The sequence below is a fragment of the Anser cygnoides genome, chromosome 1 (assembly GCF_040182565.1).
Source record: "Anser cygnoides isolate HZ-2024a breed goose chromosome 1, Taihu_goose_T2T_genome, whole genome shotgun sequence".
Taxonomy (NCBI): Eukaryota; Metazoa; Chordata; class Aves; order Anseriformes; family Anatidae; genus Anser; species Anser cygnoides.
Window position 1 is genome coordinate 112,748,381 of NC_089873.1, and position 13,844 is coordinate 112,762,224.

The following is a 13,844-nucleotide window of genomic DNA, read 5'->3' on the forward strand; positions in this document are numbered from 1 at the left end:
TATTTTGATTTAAAATAGAGCTGTATATAGATTGGTAGAACACATAACATGGCAAGGTTGCAGTAAAGTACAGCTTCATCAATGACTTTGAGACATAGTAGAAAACATGGCTCTCGCACAAGAGGAACATTTTTTTTTGTTTTCCCCAAAGGATCTTCAAACTTTTACACGGTCTCCATGCATTATCCACAGTCACATCTAGCAGGAAATGTGAAACCTAGTCAGGTCATCCCCTTGAAAGCATAGTAGTTAAAAGGGAAGAAGACATGGGCAGAAATTTTGTGAGCCTGAGCACTTAGCAGCATTCAGGCAAAAGAACAGGCAAAAATCACCTGTGCCAGAGATGGGGAAAGCTATAAATGTGTTCTGGAGTCAGTGAATTTATCTGCAGTACTTTTTTTAGACTGTGTAACTCCCACTGCTCTCCTGTTGGCCATGGCCATGGTGTCAGTTATTGTCTCTCCCGGAGACGAATTAGGTGAGATTAGCTGAGTTTTAGCTTTTGTATTAGGATCTGAATATTTTCCCTCACCAGTGAACTGGGGATAGTAAAATACAAATCAATTTAAATAAAGTAATAGATTTTAGTGGTTCCCTAGTTTAAGTATTTGGAATACTCTGAAAACATAAAGTGCTGTATAAGTGCTACTACTGCTAAGAAAGTTTGGCCATAGTTTATATATGAGACTAGGACCTGAGTCAACTTCATCTCTCAGGTTGATCTGGTCAGCACCCTGTGACACCTTAATACTCTTTAAAACTTCCCCCACGGAAGCCTGATCTGCAGTCTGTGTTCCAAGGAGACCTGCACCTAAACCATCACATGGCTACTTCACTTCTCACTCCAGCAGTGGGCCATCCCTCTGCATCAAGGGGGAGATTATCAGCCCTGAGGAATGCAGGCACTCTTACTGGGACTGGAATGCAGACAAACAGAGCACAGTCATTCCTGTAAACCATTTAAACTTCTCCAGTAATAATATCCTGCTCTTTTTTTTTTTTTTTAATTTAAGAAAGAAACATACAGTTAACCCCTACCCTTCCTCGTAGCTGAACAAATGCTTGCTGTGATCAATGGTTCATAATAGCACACTGGTTTAGATTCTTTCTGTTCACATACGTTTATTCAGCAGACTGGGGAAACAAATTTCCAAAAGGAAGGGATTCCACTCACTTGAATTTAAAGCCGTTTTGCGAGAGAGAAGAACAAGAGTACCCAACCCACTTTTTGTCACTGACTGTGCTGGGTAAAAACAAGCAATAAGTTTTCTGCTATGAAAAAATGTAATTGTTCATACCTGATCTTTGAGCTGCACCAGAGGCCAGTGGAAGCCTTTGGGCATCAAGCCAGGACTTGCGATGTACCCATTGACATGAGCAGTTATACCACACCCAGGGAAGCAGCGGGATAAGGCCCCTGAAAGCACTTTAAGTATTTATGCAGCCTGAGGAGTGACATAATTGTGGATTGGCATTTAGCTGAGAACTTGCCTAACAGCTGGACTCGGTTCTGTGACTCCCAGCTTATGTCTTACACATTGTGTGACCCTCCATGAGCAAACCTCTGTAAACTCTTGCCCAAATCATTGTGTGCAACAGAAGGAGAACATTTTTCATCCTTTTTAGTAGCTGTTAGGCACTGAAAACAGTCACTAAAACCTCAAACTAAGTTTTTCCTTGTTCCTGATCATTTTGGTTTCTTTTATTGTATGTTTTCTTTTAGTGGGGTAAACATGTATGCGATGTTGACTGGAACATTACCTTTTACTGTGGAGCCATTCAGCTTGAGAGCTTTATACCAGAAAATGGTGGACAAAGAAATGAACCCTTTTCCCACCCAGCTCTCTACAGGTAATCAAAGGAGTATGTTTGTACCTATTCAGATCCAGTTGGTTGGAACCATTGCATTGAATTCTGGATTGTGAGTCATTCTACCAGCATGGCATGCTAATCATGAAAAATGTTCTTTTTCATTTTATTCTCCAAAAGATCTGGGGGTGTTGGTGTAGTATAACTCCTTTTGTTTTGACTTTTGTATGTAAGCTGGAGAATCGCCAAGTTGTACAGAATATGAGAGAGGAACAAATCTGTGAAAATCTGTGAAATTGCTTTCAGAAAATAGCTGGTCAGTTTTGCATGTTTGGAAGATTTTAGTGTAGGGTATGGATGCATGAACTCATTATTTTGGAATAACACATTTCTGGGCATTATCGTGATTAAAGTTGAGTGATAAGCTACCTTGATTGACCTCACATTCATTATGGAATAATGACATGCACTCAGAAAGTTATTTTGGGACAGTAGCCTGTGATAACCTTCGTGCGTTCAGAAAATGCAAAATTGTCATTGCATTAATATTAGAAATATTAATTCCTTCTTCAAAGCCATGTCACTAGGCAACAGAATCATGTTTCAGCTTATAGCAAGACTGTGTCAGCATTTGGAACAAACTATGTTTTGTACTTAGGTTTTATTTTTGTATGCTAAATTTGATGCTCATGGAGAGCTTCTGTTCTTATCTGCAGACAGTTTGCAAGGGACATTCAATAGATTTAAAAGACTGCAAATAGGAAAAATTTGAAAGATCATACATTTTCACTTAGATCACTAATAATGGCAAACCATTGCCATGGGGTATAAGAAAAAGCCTTTGAAAGTTGTGTCGCAAGATGAGTTCTCCAAGGACAGATTTCCCTGCATGTGGAAGAAGTAGATAGTTAAGGATTTTCTCACATGGTTTATCTGTGAATCAAGTGGCGTATATTGTTTCTCATTTGCTCAGCATCTGTATGAAGTACATATTTTCTGCCAGCAGTTCATGTTGCTGGCATGCTGTAAAGTGGTAGGTTTACAAGTGAGCTGGGATGCTTCAAGTCTTGCCATGTATTTGATGCAGTTAGAGTGTTTGGTATTTCCATTCTGAGGACTCCCCTGTAGGATTCGGTTGCACAAAATTGCTATTTTAATGTTCTAGCACATGTTCTAAAGCCCCACTGAGTAAATTAAAAAGCGGATTATACTGTATAAAGCAGATGACTGCTTCATATTGCATTGATCTGGAAGCCAAATCCTTCATCAATTGCAAAGTTACTCTTGAATTCAGGGACTTGGATATAGTAGTAAAAATTTGCCAAGTTTGCCAAATATTTTACCAAATGGACCTCGCACAGTGAGGCTTCTACCAAAAAATAGCTGTTGTAAAATGACTGTACAGTCGCTTTGATCCAATGTACTGTTTCCCCAATCATTTTATTTCAACCAGAGTCATTCTTTAAGTGGGAGGTTTCACTGACTTCACAGGGACAACTCCTGTGTTAAAGTCTGAATCACCCATGAAAGGCCTGTAGAAGACCAGACTTTGTGTAGCAAAAAAAGATAACATTGCTTTTGACAGGTTTCATTTTACTGTTTCAGTCATCCTACAATTTTATCGTGGAGATCAAATTTTCTAACAGTCGTGTTCTTGTAGAATTTGTGGCTCACTAACAATATGGTCTCCAGTGAAAACAATATTTTATTTATCCTGTGAGAACAATAGCAGCTTGAACTTTCAGAGATGATGGAAAATTAATGGAACAGATTTAAACATCTTAACCTTTACTCACTGTGAAAAAGGTATCCATCAGTTCTTGATTTAAGTCAACAGGCTTGCACATTCACCAACATGGCAAAGTGTGATTTAAGATGACATTTGTTCTTGCCACAGCTAGGCTTTGGGTCAGTAGATAGAAAATCTCCTCTGCCCTGCAAATTGTTTCATTAGTTAACTCCTTAGGTATATGGATCTTTTTCTTAAATCAGGTTTTCTTTTTCTGTTAATTCACACAGAGACCACAGAAGAGATTTTTTGCAGTAGTCTGTTTTGCTTGTTCGTTATATTCTCTTTCAACATTTAATTTCACAGCAACTGAATGCAGGGTTCGTTGTAAAAATAGCTATTCTTATCACTAAACAAGAGTATATTTTATTTGTATTAGTTACAGTTTTGTGTGACCATGGACACCCAAAGCAACTGTGTAGCAACAGGGAAAATTTGGGGTTAGTATTTGATTTTCCCACTTAGGAAACTGTTTTTTGTTAAGCTGCTTAAACAACACAGCTGTCTGATTATTGATTTTAGGTGAGCTGAGTTCAGTTGTTAAGGAAGTTGGTATTGACCTTGCACACATTGCTTTTTTTTTTCCTCAATGTACTGCTTCTGTGTTTATGGTCTTCCTTTTGGAACAGAGTAGTGCAGTGGAAACTAGAAGAATCTCTCTAAAAAAGGAGTTTTTTAAATCCTTAGCTCCTTTACTTGATAAGTTTTCTGTATGGATGATGTTTTTTTTGTTACAGAAACCCATGTCTTTCATAGCTGAGAGTCTAAAAGGTAGCGTCGACTGACACGCTACTTTCTTGTGATTCCCTTTTGAAAGCCTATCAGACACTAACCACTGCACGTGTGGCCACGTATCCCATGCTTTTGGAGCAGAAATGAAGTGTCACTTTTTACGAGCATTCAGAAGTCGATCACTTAAACTCCAGGAATACATGTGTCATCTGGTGACTTATATTTCTTCTGTGAAGTACAGATTAATTGCAAACAGTCAATCAAGTCAGTCCTGGGAAGTTACCGCACCTCAGCTAGATGTTACCACTGCCAGGAGCAGACAGGCAGTGTTGTCAAGCCGAGGTCTGTGTAAATTCTTAAGAACAGCAAGCAATCGTCTGCCCACGTCTGTAGTTCTGAGCTTACTTATGGCTTTATGAAGTGAAATGACCTTATTTCATTTTCTCTGGCCGGTTGTGTAAGCAGCACCTGTATACCTGATTTTAGCCAGGGCCCACTCAAAGCATGGCATTCTCTAAACAAGACACTAAGCTGTTTTTGTTCATGTCAAAGCAAATGAAAGCAGCAGAGGTCTTGTAGTTCATACCTGAAGCACTCTGCGTTTCTGTTCATTACTGAACTCAATACGCTAAAGGAAGTTTAAAGGGAGAGTTTTTTTTTCTCATGGTACTGGTCTGTCATTTGTCAAAAGAGCAAACTTTGCCCCAAAGTTACACCATGGAAACAAAATTCCATCAAGTGCAGGTCACTGGCTAATCAGATTAGTGCTGTCCTCGAGTTCGTTGTAAATGAGGCCCTCACATTCCCTCACATAATGAAGCATTGGAGGGATAATTCACAGTGTCCTTTGTTCATGAAGCTACTTGGTTCAGCATGAAAAGCTGCTTCAGATGCCGTGGGTCCAAAAATCGATTCATTATCTTCATGTTTGTTTCCTGGGGGATTAATTTAGCTGTCCTACAGCTGCATGGCTGTCTGAAAAAGACCCAGTCTTCCTCACACCATCTAACAGCTCAGGTGAGCGAAGGTGCTGTTAAAAATCCCTGCTGCATCACCTGGGACCGGCTGGTGAGGGAACCTCCCTGGAGGGCTTCCCTCTCTGGAATCAGTTTCTCCTGCTCTGAATCTGTAGTGCTTTGTACTGCTTCACAGACCTCATTCACTTTGTCTTTTGACAAGGGGAAAAAAAAGATTAAGGTTTTTAAGGAGCCGTTGGCTGATTTGGGGGCTGAGGGTGTTGGCAGTCAGTTTGTAGAGGGATTGCTTTGCACTGAGAAGCATGCTCTGAGCCGTGGGATGCATGCGGCTCCTAACAGGGCAGCACTGGGAAGAGAGGAACTCAAATGGCAGAACAATGGGGCGATTGTTTCCCATAACAGGGGTCTGCGCCCAAGACGTGTTGACGTGCGGGCTTTCAGGGTACGCAGGGAGCAGTCCTAACATCGGCTTCCAGGAGATTTATGAACTTGGATGTCGTTTCTTCCTGCTGTTTCCACAATATTGCTGTCATAGGAAAATAACAAAAATGTTGGGAAAGATTTAAAGTGAAGTACCTCACATAAATCAGCTATTTGTGAAGACAGAGCTTAGAAAAAAAAATGAGCTCGTGCCTAGCTGAACTGGTAAATACATAATCATAACTCTCTCTCTTCCAAATATAAACTTCTCAACACTAGGCCTGCACTGAAACAGATATCCTCTCAGGGCCTTCTCTGGCTGATGTTTGATGGTTGCAGGATGGTGAACACGGAGGTTACCCAAGCTGCCTAGAGTCAACACCTATCACGTCTAACCTTGATTTATTTGATGAGAAACCCTCCCTTCCTCTCCTGCTGCTCTGCTCTGGCACATCAGCCCATCCAGCCTGTCCCTTGTTGCGGGTGGGCTTGGAGACCTGAGAATGCTTGGGTGGACAACCAGGCAAACATCAAGAAGTCTTGAAGAAACGAATTTTATTCTTAAAGGCAGCGGTGCTTTGTCTGCGTGGAGGCTCTGTCCGTGAGAGCAGAAGTGCATTTTATATGCCTAATGAGCAAGGCAGTTCTGGCAAAACTTTTATACATGAGACAAGACTCCATTTAACCTAAAACACCATTGTTAAATCCAAAGACTTGAAGTGGGGTTAAATTTTTCAGTCCTCAGAAACCCTACCAAGCTGCAGGCAAGGCATAGCGGTGGTCCTGTGCTGCTACTGCCCAAGGTCTCCATGCAAGGTCTCTCCAAGGTCTGGAAACAAGTAGATGAGGCACTCTCAGGAGAGTCTGGGAGGGAAGCTGCAGTTCTGCTGCAGAATGAGGTGGAAAAAAGCCTCTAAGATGTCATCCATATGAGTTGGAGAAAACTGCTGGAAACCATCACTTGTGTCTTTTGTTTGCCAATGACTTTGTTCAGGGTGCACTCAGCATCTCACTGGACTGTATCATTCTGGTTTTGGTTTTCCCAGAATTAGGTTTCTTTGTCTTTTGTTTAGAGAATGATAGAGGACATAGTTAACTCTTTATTGTTTTGTAGCTGATAAACTAAATCTAACCTTGATAATTTAAGGAGTAAAGATCAGAAATAGTTAACTTAGAGTTTATTTTCAGCTCAGATATTCACTTCCTGTGAGTCTTTCAGCAAATCACTTGATTTCATTGTTCATAACCATATAAGAAGCACGTTACTTACAAATATTGGAAAATTACTTTTGAGGCTTTTCATAAGAAAATCCCAAGGTGTCATGGAATGTCATTGAAAGTTGAAGCTATGGTATTTGAAAACAGAATAAAGTCCATTCATTTTACTGTACCCTTTTAATTTTACTAAAATCTCCTGCAACTGATTGTAGTTTGGATGGAAATCATAAGAGAATTTCTCCCCATGTCAATGGGAGCAGAAAACCCAATTCTCCATGTCTTCCCTCCCAGCTCTGCATCCCTTCCCTCCCCTGCACTCACTCCCAGTCACTCTCTTTCTACTCCAAACAGAGTATGAGTGATTTGCCTCTAATCTCACTCCAGTCTCCTGTCCTCAAACAAAAATTTTGACTAGCGTGCTCAGAAACTTCAAACAAGCTCTGAAACAAAAATTTCTTTTTCTCCTCTCCTTATTACTCTATAAATCTTCGTTTATTTTAGTTACTAATCTCTTATCAGGCTTTCTTTTTTCTCAAGGACATTTGAGCATACTAGAAGGAAAAGGTTGATTTTTAGTATATTCTGGGGTCAGGCTACATAGCATAACATCTCAACTACCGTGTTAAGTCATAAAGCATATGACATAGCTCTTGTTTTTTCTTGATTTCTTCACAGCGGCCATAAATTTTCTACGATCCCTGCTAGAGCCAGATCCTGCAAAGAGACCAAATATCCAGCAGGCACTTGCAAATCGGTGGCTTAATGAGAATTACCCTGGGAGAGCACCACCTAATGTAACATATCCAAACAGGTACTGTGTGAAAGAGCAGAGAAAACCTGCCAGTGTGTACATTCGTTAAAATGTGAACAACTCTGGTGCTGCAGTTTCGTTCCTTGTGTGACAGTGTCCCACTGCATTTTCTGGGATTGCTTTTTGACTCAATCCATTTTTTTTTTTTTCAGATTGGCCATTGAATATGTGTTTCCTGAAATGACCAAAACCAAACCTTAAATTAGAAGCTGGCATATGATGCATTTGTGGGGTGGTCTGGGGTACATATCAGGTGATTAACTGGCTGCAGACCTTAGAATAGATGCGTGTGAAGATATTTTGTCGGTTCCGATCTTCTTGTTTGTCAGTAGACCCATGCTACTTTTCCAGTAGAGGCTATACCTATTTGTGATACATATGTGAGGTTCTGTGGATTAGGTAAATATGCAAACAGTAGTGAGAAAAGTCAGAGTTAAATGATCTTCATTTGTTGTTTGTTGATCTTGAATACCTGTGCAATGCTAAATGCATGACTACATGCAAACAGGTAGCAAATCTCATGGTTATTCAAATATCAGTCTAAGGAAAAACAAACAAACAGGAAGAAAGAAAAATACTTATTGTCCACTTTGGTTAGAAATAATCTTGCTTGATTTTCAACATCCCTCAGCATAGAATTCACATGACCAAGTCAACATGGGCTCTCATTACAGTCAATGGAGAAAAATAAGGGCACATTTTACAGAATGATTCATCTGACTTCCTTTTGATTCTGTAGTAGGATGACATTGTGCCCAGGAGATCTGAGTTTCTCTCCCATGAATGTAAATAGAGCCTCAGGCAACTCACTTAGAAATGTATGTCTATATTTGATCAGATAAAACTTCCTTCCTGCATCAAAGCCCTTCAGCACACACAATCTATTACCTGCAGAGGATTCATTGTAGTAGTTACTAGCTCTCAGACAAAGATCCAAAGTAGTACTGAGGCAAAGACAGCAACTTAAAGCTTGATTTTGGTGCTTAGAATCTGATAGTGCCCCAAAATTTCAGTCATAACTCACTAAGAGTCAAGTCCCTAAGAGAAGAGCCTAACTTCCACTCTACAGTTTACTCAAGTGCCAGGTACCTGATGTAGCATACACCTAGGGGCAAGACGACCTCTCTTTGTGTGAATGTCTGAACCATTGTCCTCTACCCAATATGATTTCATGTTCATCAACTAGGCCAACTCTTTGTGTTGGTGCCCTGACAGACTCAGTGCAAGCTCAGACCATGCATACAGACAGCCTTGAGCATTCACTTGAGGCCACAAAACTGCCTCCCCATCTGTCTTCCTCTCTGGTCACCTGCTAGCCAGGTGAATAGGACATGTTTCAGAGCTGTAGGTCCAAACCTTGTGGGTTTGAGAGGTACCTACAGTGCCAGTCTCTTAGTGCTGAAGCGCTTGATACTGCTGACAACTGGGCTCAGGAGATCAAACTGGGTCCCAAAATTCAGGACAGCCTTCAGGAATTTTTGGAGACCTTTCCTTTCAATGTTGCTGTCTTAGAGATCACAGTCCTGTCTGCTACCTGAGTCCCCTCTATATGAATAGGGAACTGAGGTGCCCTCATTTAGCAGCAGGCATTTCCCTTCCTGAGTTAGCATTTTAAGTATAGCATTGTGGAGAATCGCTGTGCCTATGCATTTCTTTAGCCTGAGGAGAATAATGTCTCTCACTCTCAGAATATGGCTGGATAGTTGTTGAGCAGCTTGGATGCTTGTTTTCCAACGGGTGCCATCACTAGAGCCATCCACTGAAACAATTGTGAGGCTGGCTGCCTGCAATCCTCAGACCTACGTGGACAGAGTATAAAAATGGCCCGTAAGAATGATTGTTTTGCAGGGAATAAGATACAGAACAGACAGACTCATTATCTTAACATTACTGCCTGAAATTTAAGGGCAGTTGAGTTAATTTGAGTAGGGTGCTGTGCAGCAAGAGGAAATCTGAGTTTCCATGGTGCTTTGGACTCTACCGAAGTGCACTGTACATATGAACACTGTATGGTAAAGAAAGGGAAAACAAGTGTAAACTGAATGAGTCGTTAAGCTAATGAAATCACTGTCATAATGAGCCTAATCAATCTGCTAAACGTGGCATCTGTTAAGTGAATGTAAGTGTAACTGAGAGCTGTATGGGTGATTTAATTCTCTCGCTGCGTGTGTCTTATCTGCAGAAGAGGAAAAAAAGAAATATGGCTTAAATGTGATTTCAGAATTCTTTTGAGTTTGTAGGTACATTTTCATGCCTTGGTTTCTGAGTTCTTAGCTTGAAGTTACCAGCCCTTAGACAGGCTGTGGTGGAGGTGTCACGTTAGAGCTTGCTCACTGGTGCAATTAGGTCGGAGACTTACGAGAGAGGCCAACCTCTATTAGGTAGAATAGCTGTGCAGTGCTGTTTATGGAGTGCCCATTAATCATTCCCTCCTAACGACAGGCAAATGAAATGTAAGAATAGAATAAAATGCAATATTGAACCATAGAGAGAGCACGTTTGCTCATGCATATATGTGGATATAGTGATGACCATAATCCTTTCCTATTATAAGCACTTTTAAAGGGAGTATCAATATGAAGAGATACCCTTTGCTATTAAATAAATCAGCTACATTTTTTTTCTCATTGCATAGTTTTTCTTATTTTTTTCTGTTTGAAAATAAGAGAAAAATAGCTACTTCTTTCAGAACACAGGTTTTATGATGAAATCAGTGAAGCTGTAAAGGATAAAAGCTATAATGATTCTTTCTTTCCCTTCATTTTTTTATAATATTTTTTATTTTTAATTTAATTAAAATTTAATTAGTTTAATTAGTTTATACCTAAAGCTTGACCTACCTAGAATTTATAGAGCTTTACTAAAGCCTTATTGGGAAAATGCTACAAAGTTTGAAATATTTAAAGACCTGACTTGCCTCCTTTGAGTTTGCCTCCAAAAGTACTGCTACGGTCAGCTTCAATAGAGTTTCTTCAAGTTTCTGTTAGTGTACAAATGTGGGTAAGATATTATCTGTTCTGAAAAATCAACTACCATATATTCTAGGAATCACTTTCTCTCTTAATCATGCTTTTTATAGCACAAACAAGAAACTGTGTTCTGTTCTTGCAGTCCTCTTCTACCATTTTAAGGTAACCACCTTTGTTTCCAAGGCAGCAACACTATAGGAAAGGGGAGAACATGAAGATAAGGTAGAAGAACAGCAGAAAATGCATTTTCAGGCAAATATTTTCTCAGGCTTTTTATGACCTTGTTTTTGTTAAAGAGGCAAACAAATATTTCCCATTTTGCTGTGCACTTCAAGTAGAAATTGCTTGAATTCTTTTTGCCGTCCAAATGCCTTAATGTGCAATGACCAAGATAAGTTTTGATTATGAACTTAAAAAAAAACAACACCCAAACTTTTTTTTTTAACTGCAGAATGAATGTTAGCATGCTGAATAAAGGAAAACAGTTATTTAAGATTTTACATATTATGTTTATCATCTTGTTTAAGTCCTTATGTCAGACCCAGACTGCTCTCTGGGCATTCCTCACATCACAGGTGTACAGGACAATGGTATAGGAGAGGAGGGGTGAGAAAGGATGAGAATTATCCTTTTGAAGGGGGAAAGCAGGTTGTAAAAAGGCTCATAACCTAAGCTTCCCTTAGTTGCCTTAGCCAAATATTAGGCTTTATATTGGGAGCAAAGAATATCCTTTAGAAAGCAGACAGAATCCAGCATTTCTTTGGAGATGGATGGAAGTTGACAGGTACATCTGGGAATCTGGCCAGCATATTTAGATGTCTAAACAGGAGCAAAGTTCTTTGGAAAAATTGTTTTTAACTTACACTGTGAAAGTGCTTTGCTATTTCCACAGCCTGCTGTACTGCATTTCTTACCTTGGCCAAGTCTATTATGGACTTTACAGAAAAGCACATCCATAAACTCATGTTGTATTTCTTCTTCTAACCAATATGAGTATAGCAGCAGTTTTACCATTTTGGGAGCTGCTGTAATAACCCTCCCTGTGTGTCACCTTTCTCTGGGGTGAAATGCTCTAGCCATCTAGTGCATATATGTGCAAAAGGCGAGGGGTGAAGCTGAACACTGTGGTGTCTTTGAAAGAGTCATTTTGGAAAGGAAAGTGTAGCCATCTAAGTTGGATTTTACATCTTTTCCTTCAAAACCAGGTGGATGATCTTGACGGTCTTCACTGGTCAGATCTAGGGTGACAAACTGAGACATCCAGGGCATCGCGGTGCCATTTCATTTCATGGTAGGATGTAAGGCCACTTTGGCTTGGTTTGTTCAGCTATCACAGTGTGCACATGGTTCCCAAGTAGTCTGCCTTTCTCCTCACGGCCATGTTACTGAGCTTTTCAGGTCTCTTCTCTGCCACTGCTAACAAGGCTCTGTCACTGGGAGGACAGTACAAGCAATGTGCTTCACCTCTCTTTCTGCAGAATCCACCTGGAGGACCTCAGTCAAAGTGTGCTGCTCCATATGACTGAGAAGCTCGGCTACAAGAACAGCGATGTCATCAACACTGTGCTCTCAAACAGGGCAAGTCACACGCTTGCCATCTACTTTCTGCTTAATAAGAAGCTGGAGCGCTATTTGGCAAGCCTTAGGGTAAGTGCTGCTTGGTGTTGATTCTTTGGACAAGCAGGTGAGAGGGTAAAAAAGTGCTTAAAGTTTCCCTGCTCTCTGGCATTTGATCTCAAGGTATTGCCTGGATTTTTATTCCTTCATACTAAAAGCATTATTTCCAAAGATAATTCCCCCAGCTGCTGAGGTAATTGCTTATAGGCTTGATGTCTCATGATTTCGTGCTTTTGAAGATCTTTCCATAGAAAACTAATGGTAGAGTTGCCACCCCGAGGTAGGATGTTGTGCAGGCTGTGCCTAGTGTGGTATGCAGTCTGGCCCGCTTGACTTTGCAAGCGTTCTCCCAGGTCATTTTTTCTCTTCTTTAGTGCTGCTCTCCTTAAAATCCAGTGACAGCGCTAGTGCTGCACAGCTGCCCGGCTCATGCAGCTGGGAGCCCATTTGTGCACAGGCCCTGGAGGGGACATCCCTGAGAGCCACCAGGCTGCAGTGTGCTGTGCATCCCTCCCTCTGCAGCAGGAGTGCTCTGTGTGGCTGAAAGGGAGCTCTCACCCTGCCACACCACCCTTTCTTGGACGTCTGGGGGAGCTGAGCTCCCTAGCCACATTGTGCATGGCACTTGCTCAAGTGTTAGGATGGGCAAAGAGCACCAGGGCAAGCTGCAGCCATGGCTATCTCTCCACACAGCTATCTGCGGTCTGGCGAGGAGTCTTAAACAGTTACAAGTCTGTAGGCTCCTGCATGACTTGTGTAGTCAGTAGGGTGGGCTGTATTCTGTTTGAGCAACCTGGTGGAAGGGGTTGGAATTAGATGATCTTTAAGGTCCCTTCCAACCCAAACCATTCTGTGAATCTATGTCTGGAGTTTTCTTTTTGACATGTTTGTTTCTTTGAGAAATTATCCCCAACAGCACCTTAGTTTTTCTCTTCTCAGTTCTTTTAGCAAGCATCTTTTAATGATGATGCCATCAATGATATTTAAAATGTAACGGACCAAATTCACCACATCCGTAAGTTGATGAGACTACTGAATGCCAAATGTGGATATGGTCCATTAAGCAGTAGCTAAACATTAGCTTTCTCTAATTACCTTTTATATACTTTAATTTTCCATGCTTCTCTCTCCACAGAAATCTGAAGGCCAGGACATTTGCCACAAGAACCAGCTATACCAGATAGAAAAGTACAAGGCAAATAAAGACTCCTATGAGGTAAAGCTCATTAAAGCTTCTTAAGGTACTTTGAAAGCAGGCTGAATTTGAGGATCCCCAGCTGTTGGGATTAAGACAATGAGTTTCTGGAGCTGTGAAGAAAAAAAGAGATCTGTGGTCTTGCCTGCACAGGGCAATTCTCTCAATTTCTTTTTGAAGGAACAAATAGCACCCCCTTAGGGGGAAGTTTAAAGACAACTTTCAGCTTTCATGAGGAAACTAAATGCTCTGTTTAGCAGAATAACACAAACTTCTTCAGGGGGCTCCTTAGTTTCATTATGAGGTG

The 13,844-nt window shown here is 40.8% G+C and overlaps 1 protein-coding gene across 2 annotated transcripts in view; it reads left to right on the forward strand.

The window, feature by feature from the left end:
- HUNK (hormonally up-regulated Neu-associated kinase) overlaps positions 1-13,844 on the forward strand; it is a 56,945-nt gene that overhangs the window by 32,824 nt on the left and 10,277 nt on the right. For both annotated transcript variants that reach the window (XM_048071477.2, XM_066978034.1), the window contains exons 5-8: positions 1,724-1,851; positions 7,621-7,756; positions 12,204-12,372; positions 13,478-13,558. In XM_048071477.2, coding sequence (XP_047927434.2) covers positions 1,724-1,851; positions 7,621-7,756; positions 12,204-12,372; positions 13,478-13,558 — 514 coding nt within the window. The remainder of the gene's footprint in view (positions 1-1,723; positions 1,852-7,620; positions 7,757-12,203; positions 12,373-13,477; positions 13,559-13,844) is intronic.